The sequence below is a fragment of the Oenanthe melanoleuca genome, chromosome 17 (assembly GCF_029582105.1).
Source record: "Oenanthe melanoleuca isolate GR-GAL-2019-014 chromosome 17, OMel1.0, whole genome shotgun sequence".
Classification (NCBI taxonomy): Eukaryota; Metazoa; Chordata; class Aves; order Passeriformes; family Muscicapidae; genus Oenanthe; species Oenanthe melanoleuca.
Window position 1 is genome coordinate 353,132 of NC_079350.1, and position 18,647 is coordinate 371,778.

The 18,647-nt window shown below is 40.7% G+C and overlaps 1 protein-coding gene across 3 annotated transcripts in view; it reads left to right on the forward strand.

Annotated features, from left to right (window-relative positions):
* The first annotated feature begins 8,008 nt into the window (after positions 1-8,008).
* The window catches only part of GARNL3 (GTPase activating Rap/RanGAP domain like 3), a 32,911-nt gene continuing 22,272 nt past the window's right edge, over positions 8,009-18,647 (forward strand). For 2 of the 3 annotated variants that reach the window (XM_056504980.1, XM_056504981.1), the window contains exons 1-12: positions 8,009-8,216; positions 10,384-10,453; positions 11,807-11,881; positions 13,150-13,249; positions 13,681-13,799; positions 14,428-14,492; positions 14,812-14,875; positions 15,070-15,096; positions 15,422-15,497; positions 16,083-16,181; positions 16,724-16,827; positions 18,015-18,123. In XM_056504980.1, coding sequence (XP_056360955.1) covers positions 8,161-8,216; positions 10,384-10,453; positions 11,807-11,881; positions 13,150-13,249; positions 13,681-13,799; positions 14,428-14,492; positions 14,812-14,875; positions 15,070-15,096; positions 15,422-15,497; positions 16,083-16,181; positions 16,724-16,827; positions 18,015-18,123 — 964 coding nt within the window. In that variant the 5' untranslated portion in view covers positions 8,009-8,160. Of the gene's footprint in view, positions 8,217-10,383; positions 10,454-11,806; positions 11,882-13,149; positions 13,250-13,680; positions 13,800-13,874; positions 13,957-14,427; positions 14,493-14,811; positions 14,876-15,069; positions 15,097-15,421; positions 15,498-16,082; positions 16,182-16,723; positions 16,828-18,014; positions 18,124-18,647 lie in introns of those variants that run through there. The other variant, XM_056504982.1, reaches the window with a different exon arrangement.

Here is an 18,647-nt window from a genome sequence, read left to right on the forward strand (position 1 = left end):
ACCCCTTTCCAGTGCAGTCTGGAATTAGTCCATGACAGATGGTAGGACTGTGCTTCCACCCTTGAGGCAGTTGGTTCTAGGTGTACTGCACACCCCTCCAGGTGAAAGCAAACTGAGGCCTGCACTCTGCTGCCAGAGAATACAGAAAAACACATTGGCAATATCAGTGGTGGCATACCACTTTACTGCCTTGGACTTTAACTCATACTGCAGCTCCAGCATGTCCGGCACGGCAGCGCTCAGCGGTGGAGTCACTTTATTTAAGGCACGATAGTTCACAGTCAATCTCCATTCTCTATTAGATTTGCGCACAGGCCAAATGGGGCTATTAAAGGGTGAGTGGGTTTTACTCACCACTCCTTGGCTCTCCAGCTCACAGATCATCTTATGGATGGGAAGCACAGCATCTTGAGTTGTTCTGTATTGCCAGTGATGTACTATTGAAGTGGCAATTGGTACTCGTTGCTCTTCTCCTTTCGGCAATCCTACTGTAATTGGATTCTCAGACAGTCTAGGCAAGGTGTTCAATTGCCGAATGTGCTCTGCCATCACAGCTGCTATTCCAAATGCCCACTTAAGGCCTTTTGGGTCCTTAAAATATTCGCTCCGAAGGTAATTTATGCCCAAAATGCATGGGGCCTCTGGACCAGTCACAATAAGATGTTTCTTCCATTCCCTTCCGGTTAAACTCACTTCAGCTTCTACCAGGGTGAAGTCCTGCGAGTCATCTGTCACACCAGCAATAGAAACGGATTCTGCCCCTACATATCTTGATGGAATTATTGTACGCTGTGCTCTTGTATTTACTAAAGCTCTATACTTTCGTGGTTTTGATGTGCCAGGCCACCAAACCCACACAGTCCAAAAAACACAGTTCTCCCTCACCTCAACCTGGCTAGAGGCAGGGCCCCTCTAAGCTTGGTTATCCTTCTTTTCTGAGGCATACGTCTTAGAGGTTCCCTCAAGAGGGTCAGACATGTCATTATCACTATTATGTTTGGCGTTTTGGCTAAAACAAACAGGAGCGGCTCTCCGTTTGGTGGAACTTCCGCTTTCAATCTTGCCTTCCTTCAAATCCCTCACTCGTTGTGCTAGAGCAGCCGTAGACTTTCCATCCCACCTTCTCATGTTCTCTCCACAATCTCGCAAAAAAAACTATAGCTCGGCCCGGGGAGTGTACCTCCTCTCCCCATCGGGGGAACATCTACATTGTGTGCCAGGGTTTCTAATCTGTACGGCTTAAATTTGGAGGAGGTCCTCCTTAATTTCCTCTCTGAGTCTCTGATGATTCTCCTCTATCTTATCTTCTAAGTTCTGCAAGCGTGTTTCCACAGCTGCAATTCTATCATGAGTTGGGCCATGTACAGAATCTGCACAGGCATGAAGCTTCTTCACCATGTCGAGCACCGTTTCATATATCTCTTCCTGCTTCATTATTGCTAAGGCAGAGGCGTATTCAGATGGCCCGAGTCACACAAGCTTTTTCCACATTACCGGGGTGCATGGTACCAGGTCCGGATTCCTAGTTGTTATATCATCGGAAAAAATAATTTCCACCACTGCCATCTCCCTCAGACGTTGGATCCCTTGCTCTGTGGTTTTCCACCGTGTCTGCTGCATGTACAGGTCATCGGCACACAGATATCTTTGTGCCACACTATCCAGAACACATGCCCAGAGGCTTTGAGGGTTAGCACCCCTCATCATTCCTTGGTCGATGACCGGATCATGAGATAGGGATCCCAAATGTCTCGCTTCCGTGCCATCCAGGATGGTAGCCTCGCTTGCTGTATCCCAAAGCTGGACCAGCTAACTAATTATGGATTCATCAGGCCATCTTGTATAATCTTTTTTTAGACCACGAAGGTCTTTTAGGGAAAGGGACTCATTATTAATTTCTGATCTTACACCAGTTGCTTTGATTTTATATCAGGAGGCGTTGAAGGTCCTTCTCCTGCATCCTCACCATTATCCTCCACTGGCTGAACGGTCTTCTTTGTGCACTTTGCACTCCTTGTACTAGTAGCCACAGCTATTGGTTGAAGCTTACTGTCTAATTTCGCCCCTGTCCTCGAGCCTGGGGTGTTAACTACAGTCTGAGTAACTGGAATAGTAGCTACGTTATTTCCCTGTTCCCTTTCCTTTGTTTGTTGTTCTACACTATCTAACAGGGTATGATAAGCATATGCCAGAGCCCAGCTCACTGCAGTGATCTTTTTTTCCTTAGGGTCATCCTGACACTTCTCTCTCAGGTATTTTTCAACCTCAACTGGATCCTGAATCTGTTCAGATGGGAAGTCCCAGACTATAGGGTTAGAAAATTCTTTTACAATTTGGCCCATGTTCTCCCATTTCCCATTCCACTCAAGATTCCTTCTGCTTGGCTTTACTCCTAAATCAGGAGTCTCACCAGCCCCTCTGGAAATCTCAGCCTTCATTTTATATAAGCTGCAGACAGTATAGAAAAAACTTACTGAATTAAATACCAGAAAGATGGTTTCCTTAACATTCAGGGAGAACTGAGCATTTTCTAACAGAGATGTAAATGATTCAGAGGAGAGAAAGGAAAACAAAGGCAAGAAGTCCTCTATGCCTGCTTCTCCTCTAACAAATTGAGTGCACAACAAAAACCATGAATTATACATCCCTGAAGTAGATTCTAACATTCTTATAAACCTCCTTCAAATCATCACAACCAAGGTTAGTCCAATAAATATTTTGGTTAATACCCCTTTAATGCAAAAACTACGTTTTAGGGACAACACCAGGGCTATCTCCTGAACAAACCCAAGGACCACAGGGGTATTAACATTTTAAAAAACCCTAAAGACCAAACATACAGGCAGGCTTCCACTCCAAAAGCCATTATGGGTTCGAAAAACATACCAACACCAACACAAACAATTGAAAACAAAATATTATTAGAGTAAGGTTTTTTCCACTTTCTCTGGTTTCCCCGTATGGGCCACCAAATTTATTTGTCCAAGTTTAGGACAAAATTGGGGGGAAAACCTCCATAGGAGCCCCCCAGAGAATAAGCCCCCCTCACAATTCCTCCCCCCACTGGCCTCAGAAAGAATTTTACTCAGGGGGAAAAGTGGAAAAAACCTATTTATTAACAAACACAAGAAAAACACTTCCCAGCACCAGGAAAGAACGATCCCCAGATGACAAAAAATGTTTTCACCAAAGTGAGTGAGGATGGACGAGCTCAGACAGTCACTGCTGGGAAGGGCGAAAAAGCTTCTTTGGCAGGCTCTAGAGGCAGTCTCTGATGTTCAGGTCCCGTCTGGAGCTGGTACAGATCATTGAGATGAAGGGGAGAAGGGAGGGGGAAAAGCAGCAGCTGGGGCAGCAGCAGCAGGGCAGCAGCAGCTGGGGCAACAGCAAGCTGGGGCAGAAAACAACAGGGCAAAAGCAGCAACAGCTGGGGTAGCAAACAAGCTGGGGCAGCAAGCAGCAGCAGCAGCAGCGGCCCAGGTCAGCCAAGCAGCACAGCTGGGGCCCACCCCCCCGGGCCAGGGAGAAGCGGCACCGGCGGCAGCTCCATGCAGACAGTGAGGTGTGGGGGCAGGGAGAGGAGCAGATATAACACCAATCCGGGACACCCACAAAACTCAATTCATGTCACAAGGAATGTGCAGTCCTGCCTTTTCCCTGTACAGTTTGTACAGAGGACCTGGGCCCAGCAGGCACTCGTGAGTCATTGAATAAATCCTGGTTTACATTTCAAAGGTTCTCCTTCTGGCACTGCATGTTTGCAGATCTGGGCTGGCATGTTCGACTCCCCTCATGGCCACATTCAAGAACAATTGATCAGATTTTGCAGAGAATTCCCACTACAACTCAGCTATAATCAGTGAGCAGAAAATCTTTTGGGGTTTAGCTCCATCTCTCACCACTTCCAAGTGGAGGGAAGATGGCCTTTTGTCACACATCACAGCAGCAGTGACGGATCAGGGCTTTTTTTTTTGTTTTTTTAATTTAATAAAATGGGAATAAAAATAAACCAGGTCTGATATAAATGTCTCCAAAACCCATTAAAGCATTTTAAACCCAAGACGACCATCATGATTCCCGAGTTCAGTCTTCTATTCATACTGGTTTTGTTATCATTAAATCAATCAGGTTCTTTTAAGAAATAGTAAATCATCATGACTAAACCTCTGGCTTCTCATTATTTGCACTTACAGTCCCTTGTAGGAAGCTCTGCAGCCTTTTTTCCCACACTACACTGGAGAGAGGATGGACATTAGTGACGCACATATGCACAAACAGTCTTTCTGGTTCTTCAAAAAGTTAAAAAAGCCTGTAATAAAAATGATATAAAGTAATATTGTGTCTCAGACTGTTCAATAAAAGGGAAAGCGGAGCTTTAATGTCCCACTGAGAGATGTTGAATAAATCTTCCCCATGAGTTTGCACAGAGTAATAAAATCTTTTTGTCCAAACAAAAATTAGATTATTTTGACCAAACAAGTTAGGTCTGTATGCGAACAGCTCAGGAGGCTTTCAGGGCTCACAGTGATGATGGCAGAGCACAGAATGTTAAAGATGAAGTGTTAGTTCCCTGAATTAATGCCCTGACATAGCCAAATCTTTTTACAAAGAGACGTAATAGTTTCTTCTCCTTGTTTCCGAGTTCACAAGCCATCCTGTAATTCATCACCTGCATTAGTGCAGAACAACCTGACGTGGGTCAGTAACATATCCGGCTGCTGAGCTCCGAGCCACACGTCCCCGATGGAAATGGCAGTCAGGAACACAGAAACAGATGTGGGAGAAGATGAGAGAAAAATGAGAAGAGCTATTCTTCTATTTCCACACAGAAATACCAAGTCAAGCTGTTTACCTCCAGGATTATGTTTTAAAATAATTCCCTAACTCTTTTCCTAGATGGAAAATGTGCAGTGCCTTTGCCCATGCAAAGCCAATGATCCTGCCCACAAGAAGGAAAAAACAATTTCCTGTTACATAAAACAGCTTGAAATCTGACCTGTCAGATGCTGTCATGGACCAGCGATAAGGTTCAGCATCCAGGCCCATGGGGACTTGTTTTTGCAGACTATTTTCCCTCTTGGAATTACATTTCTTTTATACCTTTTGCTCTATTTTACTCCTTGAAAGGGAAGTTCTGTGTGAATATCATTCAGAGGTCCAGAATGGTAGTGCTGCTTTATTTTTCCCAACAGTCCCTAGCTTTGTGTGCTTACAGACTATTCTGGAATTCAGAGGTCAAGTGGGGTTGGCTTTGTATTGACCTTCAACTCTGGTCCCACTTTGTGCAAACACAACTTGTGCCAGGGTGAGTGAACTCATCGCCTCAGCTTTTCCCTCCAAAACATCCCCTCCTTCTTTCCCTGTAGGTGAACTCAGATCCACTCCTCACTTCCACTGGTCATCCAAGTGTCCATTCTGTTGCCCACAGTGACACCAGGGAGGTCCCTTTGCCTTTCTCCTGCCCCCTCCAGCCCGAGGCTGCTCCTCTGCTCGCTCTCTCCTGCCTGCTGCTCTGACACAGCTCGGCTCGGCTCTGCACGGTTTGCACCCGCATGCCTCTGTCAGTCCCCTTAAAATCACAGGTGGAGGGCTATTTCCCGCAGTTTAAACACACACAATAATGGAAGAGGAGTCAGTCCCCTCAATTTAAATTTCTTTTGTCCTCATAGCCCCATTTTTTTCTGGGGGCACCAGGGAGGGAGTGGCAATGTAAAATTGAAAAGGGAAAAGAGACAAGTTCCCACTACAAAGCCACACTGGCTCATCCGTTCAGCAGTTGCTTCCTCACTCAAAGGTTTTTCACTGGGTGTCTCGGTACCCTCCAGCATCTCCTTGTAGCGACGCTTGAAAAAACAGACTTGGGGAGGGAAATTCTGGGGGGAAAAAAAGTGGAAAAAAACCCCGGCCAAAACAAAAAAAGGCCAAAAACAAGGAAAAAAAAAAAAACCACACAAACCACACAAACCCAAAAACACCTGCAGAAACCGCAAACTCCCCCAGAACCCAAAACTTCCCAAAAACCCAACTCACCCAAAACCCAAAAAAATACCCAAAAAATCCCCCAAAAACAACTCCCCACAAAAACCCTCATAAAAAACCCCCAAAAACCTCTCAAAATCCAAAAAACCTTAAAAAATCCCCAAAAACTTTTAAAAATCCCTAAAAAGACCCTAAAACAACTTTAAAAACCCTCCAAAGCACTCCAAAACCCCTTTAAAAACCACAAAAAGCCCAAACTAAAAAACACCCAAAAGCCCCAAAATTCCACTGTATAACCCCCCCAAACCCATCAAAATCCCAAAAAAACCCCAAAAATTAAAGAATTAAAAATCCCTCAAAGCCCACCTCAAAAATAAAAAAAATCCTCTAAAGGTCCCAGAAAAAAAAAAAAAAAATAAAAAATCCCCAAAACACTTTTAAAAATCCCTAAAAAATAGCCTAAAACAGCCGTAAAGACCCGTTAAAAAAACCCACAAAAGCTCTTTAAAAACCCCTAAAAAGAACCTCAAAAAGCCCCAAAATTCCCATTTTAAACTCTCCCAGAAAACTTTGTAAAACCCCCAAAAAACCACAAGCCCCCTTTAAAAACTCCAAAATTCCTCCAAAAACCTCCTTTAAAAATCCCTTAAAAACCCAAAAAAAAATTTTAAAATCCCTTAAAAGAAAATAGAAAAAAAAAAAAAAAAAGCCCCAAACCCTCCTTTAAATAACCCCCAAACCCCTTTAAAAACCGGGGGGCGTGGCCACGTCACACCCCCAGCAGTCACGTATCCTGGGGGGCGACATTAGGTTCAGGGTACATTCCTAATGCCTGAGTAGGCATTAGCAATCGAGCCTGGAGCAATCGATATGTAGTAATTAGCAGTCAATCAGCAGGCGGGAACAATCGAACCCAGAGCAATAGATCGGCAGGCGGGCGAAGGAGGTTTTGGGGTCCCCGCCCTTCCCCCCACGCAGTTGCAGTCCCCCGGACTTGGGGGGTGGGGAGGAGGGGATGGCTGGGAGGAGCAATTTGGGGTTCGAGGTCCCAATTTTGGGGATTTTCATTCCCATTTTTGGGGTCCCATTTTTCTTATTTCTGTATTAAATTTTGGGGCTTTTTTGCCATTTTTTGGGGGTTTCTGTTCTTAGTTTTGGGGATTTTTTGCCATTTTTGGGGTCCCCTTTCCCCATTTTTGCAGGTTTTAACTCCAATTTCTGGTACTTTTCCCCAATTTTTGGCTTCTTTATCCCATTTTTTGTGGTCCCTTTTCCCATTTTGGCGATTTTTCTCCCAATTTTTGGGTTCCATTTCCCAGTTTCGGGACCCTTTTCTCATTTTTGGGATTTCCCCCCAGTTTTGGCTTCCGTTTTCCCAATTTTTGAGACTTTCCCCCAGTTTTTGCGTCCCTTTTCCCATTTTTGGGAATTTTTTCCCAATTTTCGGGTCCCTTTTCCAAAGATTTTTGTACTGGTAGCACACACTTCCTTCCTGCTCTTGGAAGTCATTTGCAGCACAACAGCCATTAATGTTACTAATCTGTCTTACCACAGAATTTTATTTCCATTCCCATCAGACAGACATGCCAGGAAATGTAGGCTCCTACCTCACCATTTAATCCACAGCCTTCCCAGGATCCCATCTCCTGGCTCCTAGGCTGGAACCACTTGAGGAGAAACTAGACAGGAGAGCAGTTGCCTACTGCGTGCAAAACGCCTCCTGTCAGCCCCCAGTTGTCTCTTTCTTTCTACCTTGCTTTCTGCCTTTCTACCTTGGAACTGACTAGTTTCTACTACTCGCAGGCATATCAAATAGGTGCATTTTCCATGGGAAACTCTCAGCAGATGTCTGAAACGACGTTTTAACTCGATGTTTACAAAGGCGGCATTGGGGAAGGGCGATGCTGGCTAAGGTCCCTCCACACACAGGGGCGAAGCCTGCAGCTCCCGCCGGCAGGGGACGCACCGGCGGCTGCAGCCGAGGACTACAACTCCCGGCGGGCCCTGCCGGTGGCGCAGCTGCCGACGCGGCGGAGGACTGGCTGGCGGGCCGGGGCGGAGGCGCGGGGCCGTGCGGCGGGGTAGCGGGATGTGCGCGGGCGGCTCCCGGCGCCTCTCCCGCTCGGGACGGAGCTGCGGAAGCGACGCTGGAGGGGTGAAGCCTCCGTCCGGTCGCCTTCAATGGAGCTGAGCAGCGCGGAAGGGGCGTGCACCCGGTTCCTCGGCCTCACTCAGCGGTACCGAAGGCGGGGGCTCATCCCGGGTGGGGCGGGGCAGGGCGCGCTGTCGAGCGGCGGTGGCGGAGAGGGAGGCGGCGCTTTGCTTTCGCGGCCCGGGGCTGGCAGGGGCCGCCGGGCGAGCGGCGCTGCACGCTCCCGCGGTGGGGGGGCCGCTCGCCCTCGGGCTAGCGGAGCAGCGGGAGCCCCGAGCCGCGGCCGCGTCCCTCGGGCTGCTGCAGGTGCTGTGCGCGGAGTCGGACCAGCGTCTTCGCAGTCGGTTTCGCAGCCTATGCAGCGTTGCGCTCGTGCAAGCGGGTAGCGCTTGGATATCACTGGAATTACGCGATTGCTGACTGCGTTAGGACTTGTGACTCTTTCTTAAATGAAAAGAGATTGACCGATACTGACAAGTGAACATATGGAGAATGGCAAGCTCGTGGGGCATGCAGGTTATCTCCTTCTGATCACGCAGGTGCAATCTGCAAACTCACCCCTTTCTACCACTACCTTCCCTACCCCCAAGTAAAGTGTTTTCCAGTGTCCAGCTTCTGAAAGACAAAATTTGTGATTTGACACTAGGGTCCTAAAAAGGTCTACGTTTAGATTAGCAAATACAATTAATGGTGCTTCATTGTTCAACTTTCAGGACTGTTTTGTATTAGCTTCTGTTGAAATGGGAGGAAGCTAGTCCTCTCTCCTCTTCATTGTTACTATTCATTTATACAACTGCACCAGCGTTTCCAGACAAATGGGAAAGGGAGGTGAAGCATACTGTGTAGATGCTGTACCAGATGCGTTTAAGCCAGTTAGTTATAGTCATGTGAATAAAGATGCATCTGCATTTAAATACTTCACAATGTAAATAGATTTTGAATTATTAAACCCAGCTAATCTGAGGCATTGATGAACTATCCTTTTCAGTGCTGGCAGTTCATTTTAATAGGATGAGAACTTCTCTAAAAGTGTCATAACTGGAGCAGCCATTTTCCTTTTATAGATCAGGATTGAGGAGGATGTAATTCAATGAAGAAAATTAATATGAACAATTGATTTTAATCACAGTGTATTTTTTAAATTAGCAGATGGGATATGTAAGAGAGTTGAGTACAAACCTTGGTGTTAACCGATAATGGAGAGCCAGAGAGGTACACAGGCTAACGTTCCTTAGGGAGTATATGTGCTTATGCAAATAGCATGATAATGTGAATCTTACCTGTGCCTAAATTGAAGCTATGATGCCTGATTTTTATGAAGTTGTCTCTGCAGCATTTATGTTGGTGTGAGATTCTATTTTAATTACTAGATGTGAAGCAGATGACATGTGATATAAAGTAGTCAGGTTGAGAAGAAGCAGAGATTAGCTCTTGGGTATAATTCTGATTTTTAAAAGGACCACTAGTGTGTTTTTTAAGATTAGGTATGTTTTAGGTAGATTGAATTGGGACGCAAATGAGAATACTGATGTTAAAGCTGTCTTGTTTTAATCAGTAGCTCAGATATACTTCTGGTTTTTTAGTTATTGAGAGCGCTGTCAGAAAAATGCTTCTGATACTGAAAGATGCAGTTTGTGGCAAAACAGTCTGTCTTCAAATCATTGGAACGTAGTTTGTGAAGAGATGGTGTGTAATGTGATGCGATGGTATGAAGTTGATAATGCAGGTGGATTTTGAACTTGGCATTCTAGGATTATTTGTGTTTGCTATCTTTAGGTTAATGTGGTGGAGGGAAACCTCAGAAATGCTGTTGTTTCCTTATGGTCTTAGAGTACCGGTTTAGTTTCTCATTGTGTGTAGGCTGAAAAAATCAGTAGCGAACTACTAAGTGCGGTGTTACTGAGTTGTACAGTGCAGTTGTCTTCTTTGAGGCATTACATTTACATTTTGAACACTGTTATGAGCCACTACCCGCTTTGGAACTGGGATTGCATCTCGCCTAAGTATTTAATTTGATCGTAGCTTTTGTTTCCAGTCAGGACACAGACATATCCTTTGGGAGTAATGTGGAAGCCAGACTGCAATGGCTGCTAAAGATTGTGCATGCTGTAAGAACTGTTCCCTGCAGCAAGGAGTTTATGTGCTGTGAACCTTGTTCAGCAGAAATTATATTTTTTCAACACAGAGTATAGCATTGCGGGAAATGTAAGGCTAGTTGACCTGTGTATGCTGAAGAAGTGTTTCTATTGCAGCTCTGTCTCTGAAGATCTGGGTTGCAAACGCGGAGAGTTTAGCAGAAAGCATTACGGATCTGTGGAGCTTGTAAGTATACATAGCCTGTCCTTCAGTTTATCAGCTTATAGTGCAGAGCTGTAATCTTTTTCATTTCCAAGAAAAAGAATTGAATCTAGGTTGGAAAATGTGCTTTCTCAGCTGGACTTGAAAGTTATAAGCTAAAATAAAGCAGCTTCTGAATAGATATTCAGCAGACCTGTGACAGGAGATCTTTTTACTACCTTATTAATTAATATTTCATTGTAGCAGGAAAAGAAGTGTTATGTCAATACTGTATTTACCTCCAGATGGAAATTGAGCCTTTTTTCCTCTTAGAATCTAAAGAAGGCAAAATATTAGGGTAGTATTTAATGAAGTACTTGCAATTAAATAAGTTAAAAACTGTATACATGCTCACATGTGTTATATACACGTGTGTATAGTTTTATATATATGTGACTTGTAATAGTGGGAGAGGGCTTAAAACTAAATGAATTAATCCGAATTAGGATTTTGAAACCGGTTCCCTAGAATCTGTCAGTCATTCTGCATTTTCTTGAAATTCAAAGATTAAGTTGGCACTTCATTTTTCTCATATATAAATTTCTTCTCCACTGTGAAAATATGTCAGCAGTTAAAACAGTGTCATTCTGATTACAAGGTCATAGTGAATTTGCATAAATTTACTGTAGGATAGCAGAAGTGGAGAGGAGTTAAGAAAATGAGCTCCAGCTCTGTTACTATGGGAAAAAAAAATCACAAGTTTTCTACTTGCTATAATTGTAATTCTGAAGTTATTGTGTTGTATATTTACTAACGTGTATGTCAGTTGGGTGTAAATTTGTAGCCTAGTTCTGGAAGTTGCATTGTGGGAACACTAAATATCTTTCTTTTCTTTCCGTATATTCCACATAAAAGATGTGGTGTTTTAATACAAAAATGCAAATAAACTGTTTTCTGGTAAGAGGCTCTTTCATTCCTAGTACTTAGAGTTTTTTACTGGAAAAGAAGAAGTAATTTATAATTATAAATTCACAGTAAGTTCACACAAATGGTCTTGTTTCTTGGTTGTTTTTCTTAAAAATTCTGCTAGCATTTTATGAAAGTGTGTAGTTTTTGGAGTACAGATGTTTAAAGGTTCTTTTTGCCCTTTCAAATTTCTAAGTATTTAATATTTATCTTTTCTAGCTTCATGTTTTTCACAAAAGCAGCTCATTCACACCTCATTAGAGTTCTTACTGGCTCATTCAAAATTTTTAGTCAAATTGATAATAGCTAGACTGATTCCTTCTCTGTGGGGAGTCATGATGCCTGGAACAAAAAGAAATGTTAGTAAACTTTGATTGCTGATCATATGGCTATTTTTGGAAATAGATTCTCTATGTTTAAACTCTCTTATAGCTTATATCTAGTGATGCTGATGGAGCCATTCAAAGAGCTGGACGGTTCCGTGTGGAAAATGGCTCCTCTGGTGAGGTAAGTGCTCAAAAACACTCATACGAAGCTGAAAAAATATCTGGCTTCAGTTACTTTTCACCTAAAAAAGATGCATTTGCAGTCAATTACTAAGGAAGAGGATTTTGAAAATTCTGGTATTTTGTCTCATTTTGGTAACATTTTTGCTCACTTGACCATGTTAGGAGAAAAATACCTCTGAATGACAGTTCACAGTCACTAGTTCATCAGTCATTATATGTGCTATCCTGTTGCTACTATAGTATTCACGCTAGCCTCTGTGCTCTAAAGCTTAACTCTTGGCGTGATGAGGTTTAGCTGTCTTTTGGCAGCTGTGCTTATCTTTAAATAAGAGAGAAAGAAGTGGAGGGGAGCTGCAGAGAGTTACTCCCGTCATCTTTCTTGCTGCTAAATATGCAGTGTGTCCCTGGAGCTACTCCAGTGACTCTTGCCTTCATTTTTTTATCTTCCTTTGCAAAACTTTTTAATCTGTAAATACCATCTTAATATTGAAAGAAAGAAAACCTCATATTCTGGAAATACTTGTAAGATATTGGTAAAGTGTGTATTGAATTAATACTAACAGCAAACTGTTACTGATCATCTGTTTGCATCGGCACTGGCTGCAGAGATAAAAGCAATCTAACTATTCTGCATTGGTTCTTTGGGGTGGTCGTGTTTGGTGCTCTGTCTTTAGCTCAGTGTCGTGCAGTTCAAAAGCCGATTAGCTCCTATCACGGAAATATTTGTAGAATGGGTGATGAACAGCCACATGATGAATGAATCTGGAGAATGGCTTTTTCTTTGCATGTTAATTCAGTGGGGAAGGACTTGAGGGATGCTTGGGAATTTACCTTAATTTATGAGAGACAACACTGAAGAACTTCCAAGGCATGCTTTGGTCAAGCAAGGAGACTTTGAGGATTAATTTGGGAAGAACTGAGAAAATGAAACCTGAAGACATTAATTTATTTAAGTTTTAAAAATGTTTATTTTCAAATTCTACGTTGAAAGACCTTCTTTTCACTGACGTTCTAAGACATTACCCATGAGTGGTACAGTAGGACAAGACTTATCTACCTAGAGAGAAATTAGAAAAAAGGGTAAATGAGAGGGAGAAATTTCTATTTCAGCTACACGCCAACTGACTTCAGAAAAGTCCTTGCTTTTTATAAAGCAGTGAACAGCTGAAATTTCAGGTGAATCAGCCAGTCTTTATTTGCTTTTGCCTATATTTATTCTTTTTTTAACTTGCCATTTAATATAACAGTCTCCCTATTCTATTTCAGAATACAGACTACGCTCCAGGTACATGGCACAGGACAGATGTGCATTTGGAAAACCCGGAGTATCATACAAGATGGTACTTCAAGTACTTTTTAGGGAAAGGTAATTATTTTTTTGTAGGTGGATTGGAATTTGGACTAATGAAAATGTAATGTAGTTTTGAATTATTATTATTTCAATATGGAAAAAGGTACGGTGTTAATTTAATATTAGAACATTTTCTGTCCTGTATGTGAAACAAGTCCTTGTTTCATGTGTTTTTAACCTGAAAACAGAGGATGGGTGTCTGTAAGGATTGAAATCCCTGCTACCAAAAAGGGATATTTTGAAATCTTTCTTGCCTTTGAAAGCTATACTTGTCTCTTGAGGTGGTTCTTTTACGTATCTATATAAGTACGTAATTATTTATGCAGACAATTATATACTTTTAGGTATGAATGCCAGTATTTACCGGCATCTCGCTGATTCTGCACAGGAGTGGGTGGATGTGTCTTCCTTATGGTTGATAAGGCTGCTTGTTTTTCTCCCAACAGTTCATCAGAATTATATAGGTACAGATGCAGAGAAGAACCCTTTCTTTCTGTCTGTTGTACTGTCTGACCAAAATAATCAGCGCATTCCTCAATACCATTCAATACTTTGGAGAAAAACAGTAAGAAACAAATAGTTAACTGCTGTTCTGGCTTTTATTTGTTTGTTTTGGATATGTTTATCGTACTTTCTCCAGGATTCTAGTATTTATTACAGATTTTCATCTTATATAATAAGAACATGAAATTCTACCGTAGTAGACTAGACTGAATTTGCAGGTAACATTATACTAAACTTTTTGACAGAAATCTGCAATGTCAGGTATTTTCTAATTGTTCCGACAACTGATTTTTTTTTTAGAAATTATGCCTAAATTGTTCTTGATTATGTCCTATGATCAGTTTAGGCAATGACTTTATACTGCTCTTAGGATTTTCATGTTCAATGGTAAGAAAATACAGAGCTCTGATACTGGTTTCACTTTTTTCCGCACTCAGTGTTCCATGAGAGTAATTTATCCAAGCAATTGTTTTAAAAGTCTCCTGTAGGCATGCATGGTTTGCTCTTTTTTCCCTTTGCAGCACCCATGACTTCTTTTTTTTTCCTCTAAATCAGCAGTAAATATGGCTAAGTGCAATTACCTTGATTTTCTTCTCTTTTTTTTAACTTGTTTTTATTTGTATTCCTATCTGTATATGCAGAAAAAGTTGGTATGTCCTGTCATATATCCTAGCTTTTCTTGTTTACAGGGCACTCAAAAGATATGTCTCCCTTATAGTCCCACAAAAACGTTATCAGTGAAATCTATATTAAGGTATGTATTTACAAGTAAGTTATCAATTTAGATATTTGCCTGTATGCCTTTTCCTGTAATTCAGAGCTTGAGTTCCGTGGTTTTCATGATAAATCTATAAAAACCGTGAAAACAATTTTGCAGATCTTAATCATTGACGGCAGCAAAAAGTGGTTTTAAACTTTGTTCTTGAGAGGGCAAAGTGAAACCTTATAATGAAGAGAAATTCTTAGCGCTTTTTCTTTAGCAGAGGGACAATTTTTCAAGTTAATTGGAGAGCAGGTACTAAGTAGAACTGAAATGACAGAGAAGAAATATCACTGTTTCATTTGCATTTTAGTGCTATGAGTCTTGATAAATTTGAGAAGAGCCCAAGGGAAATTTTTCATCCTGAGATACAAAAGGTAGGTAGTGACTTCTTTTGTTCGGTTCTTTTTCTTTATTATTTTCTGGAAATATAAGTAATTAAGTATAAATGCTACTAGTTTGTTTCTTCCAGTAGTGGCTAATAATGATGATTATATGTAATACTGCTTAAACTGCCTTGTAGAATACTTATTTAATACAAGTGTGCTAAAGATCCTGCTTTTGTTTACAGGATTTATTGGTTCTTGAAGAGCAAGAGGTAAGTATAAACTTACCACTTCTAGCTCACAGACCTGTCCAGTGCATGCAGCTTTGTACTTTGACGTGACATCAAAAATAAGTTTAAGCACCAACTTAATATCTCATAATAATAGATTACCAACTTAGATTAATGATTTTGTGCCATACTATAAAAGTATAAAGGTAAATTATTATGTATAGGAGATAGTATATAAGAGATGATATGTTCTGTTGTGTAGGATGTATGTGAAGATACATATATAAAAGTCCTTAGAGAAAATAAATTTTTAGGTCTTCTGTTTGATTGTCTGTTTAGCATATGATAATTTGGTTTTGTTTCTCAGGGATCTGTGAATTTTAAATTTGGAGTCCTTTATGCTAAGGATGGTCAGCTTACAGATGATGAAATGTTCAGTAATGGTGAGTTTTTCACTGTCTCCTTAATTGTTTTATTCATCTGAATAAGAAAAAAGGAAGATCGTGTCTACAGCTGGAAGCAAGGCATGAGGTAATGGTTATATGGACAGTCCTTTTGTTGGGTTTCATGTGTTGGGTGAAAAATTTTAGCATAGGGCCTTCCTATATTCTATAAGAAGTTGCCGTAGGAAGCCTACTGTTGCAGCTTGAAAGATGGTGAAATCCCTCTTCTAGAAACATGTGACATAATGTTTAGAAAAAAGAAGCAGTTGAAGAAGGTGACTCATTAACTCACTGCTTGTAGTTCTTTCACCCTTTTACAGCACGATCACATTCTCCTATGGACTTGAAAAGCATCAGTGTTAGCAAAAGAGGTCACTGTTTAATGTCATGAGATGTTGCCTATTCTGCAAGGTTGGAATGCTGTTTCTGGAAAGGCGGTAGGCTTGGAAGACGTGGAAGGGAGCTAATTCAGCGGAAACTTGTGTCCTGGAAGCAGGACCCATTTCCTTATTTTGGTTATTTTTAGGACATGTTCTGTTACTATGTGTGTGCTTTTTTGGTAACATTTCTCCCTCCCACATGTAGAAACTGGAAGTGAAAGCTTTCAACGATTTTTGCATCTCTTGGGTGACACAATTACTTTGAAAGGCTGGTCAGGCTACAGAGGAGGACTGGACACTAAAAGTAAGAACTCATCTGCAGCAATGAAAGGGGGGGGTGGAGCTGCATTGTAAATGTTTCTTCTTATTCCACATTGCACATATTGTATATATCGTGGTTATGAAACAATCCCAAAACAGACTTCCTTGTATGTGTACTAAATGCTCTACTTCACCAGGAAAGAGTCAAGCCAGTTTAAGTGTTTGGTATGGAATGCAATTATGACATGTATTATCAAGGTGAACAGTTTCATTTTAAGCTGGAATGAAGTGAACAATAAGTAACCTGACATGTTACTTGCTTCATAGTCGTAGGACATTGTGAGTTGAAGACCTGTGTGATTTCAGGAGGGTCGGTGAAAGATGTCTTAGGTTTTAAGTGTGAATGTGCAGATTAGTTGCAAACTTGGGTTTGGACTCACATGAAACGTGTAGTGTGGACATTTTCTAAAATGAATCAGACAAAAAAATGTAACTAAAGAAGATTTCATAGAAGGACTTAAAATATATTTCAATCTTCAGAAAACTTAGAGGACATACTCCTTGAATTGTTGTCTTTCCTTGCAGATGACACAACAGGAACCTGTTCCATCTATACAGTTTTTCAAGGGCATGAAATTATGTTCCATGTTTCAACCATGCTACCATATTCTAGAGAGAACAAGCAGCAGGTACATGGTTCTCTCTTTCTTTTTTGCTTCTCTATTTATTTGTTAAATCACGAAGTCCAAAACTTTAAAAGAAATAAAGAATTTCTTGTCCATTAATATTTTAGAAATGTAAGCCTTGGGACTTTTGCACTTTTTTCCTCAATATTCTATCTAATGCTGAAAACTTCTTGATGTTTATTAGAAATAATGCATCCTGTCATCTCCATTAAGGTACAAAAGGTACTTGTGAAGAAGATCTAAGTTGGTTCACTCACAAGTGATAAAGTATGGTGTTCAGATGACTTGAAGAGCTTCACTGCTGTAATTATTACCTCAAAGGTTTTAGGAAAACTGGAAATTAGCCCTGTGTGTGAGTTATCGGAATAGTCACATGTGTAGTGCACAACTCCTGCTTGAGCAACAATTAGTGTAGCTTGAAAGAAATTTTCTTGTGTGAGCATGTTAATGTTGGTAACCTTAAAGAAGTGCTGTAACACCCTCATGGATTAACTAGGTGGGTTCTTGTTCAAATGTGCTGTCATTCATTGCTCAAGCCTTTCTTTGTATTTATGATGAAAGAAAAGCCAGGCACATGTGTTTACTGTACATCATGCATCCATAATGGTTTACCTAAATTACTTACAAATTACTTGGTTTATTATTTATTATACATTCTTGCAGTAATATAGTTAGATGATATAATTAAAATGGACTTTTTGTGTTTCTCTGTCAGTTTTCTCATGCTTTTTGCTTGGACTGATGACAAGATCATAGAAGAAAACTGAGGCAAATCAGGATTTTTTTTTAACGCATAACTCAGCAGCAGGGTTTTTTGTCCTTTTATTTCAAGCAGTGGATTTGCTTTTTTGGAACGCTAGAGGTTCCATGCCCAATTTGTGAATATTAATTATGGAAACGACGAGTGCTTTTCTAAATGTGTGCAATAGCTGTTGTTCTAGAACCTGCCTTGTGTGCACCACATCATTGCTAGGTTTACTTGCTTATAGTTCAATAATGATTTTATATTGCCCTCAGTCATACGGACTGTAATTACTCTGTTTGCAATTTAGGAATGTTGTTGTATTATTCTGTCACAGAATTGTTAAGATACTTATCTATGTCTTGTAAGTCACTGTGTCTCTATCTGTCTTTTTGTTTTTTTGCCTTTTCTATCTTTTTTTTTTTTTCTTTTCCTTTTTTTTTTCCAGGTAGAAAGGAAGCGACACATTGGAAATGACATTGTCACTATCATATTTCAGGAAGGTGAAGAGTCTTCTCCAGCATTCAAGCCATCCATGATTCGCTCTCATTTTACACGTATCCTTTTCCTGACATTTTCTAATTTTTTTTTTTTTTAAAGATCATTATTAATTTTAATTCTGCCCTAAGTCCTCCCTGCATGCTGTTTATGGAAGTGAAAAGTATTTTCCAAAGACAGTTGGATTCTTGCATTCTTCACCTTCAGCTGCTTGACTAGGAGTTTCCAAGTGTGCAACATCAAACTGTATTTAAATCGCTTAGAAGATAAGATAAAAGCAATAAAGGGAGTTTTAAATCATGTTTTTGTTGAAAGCACTCATTTGTATAATTTCACAAATTTAATTTATACATTTTCAAAAAATATAAATTCATAAATCTATTTCTCTTAGTTATGTAAATTATTTTGGCGTTAATTTTTGGCATGTTACTCAATATTGCTTTTCAATGTTTAGATGCTGTTTATTTTAAATATATATGTATTTTAGATATTTCGTATTTGTCAAATTTATTTAGACTATTAACCATGTATTCTCCAGTTTGTTAATAGCCTGTGTTTTTCAAACTTCTGTTTGAAAACATTC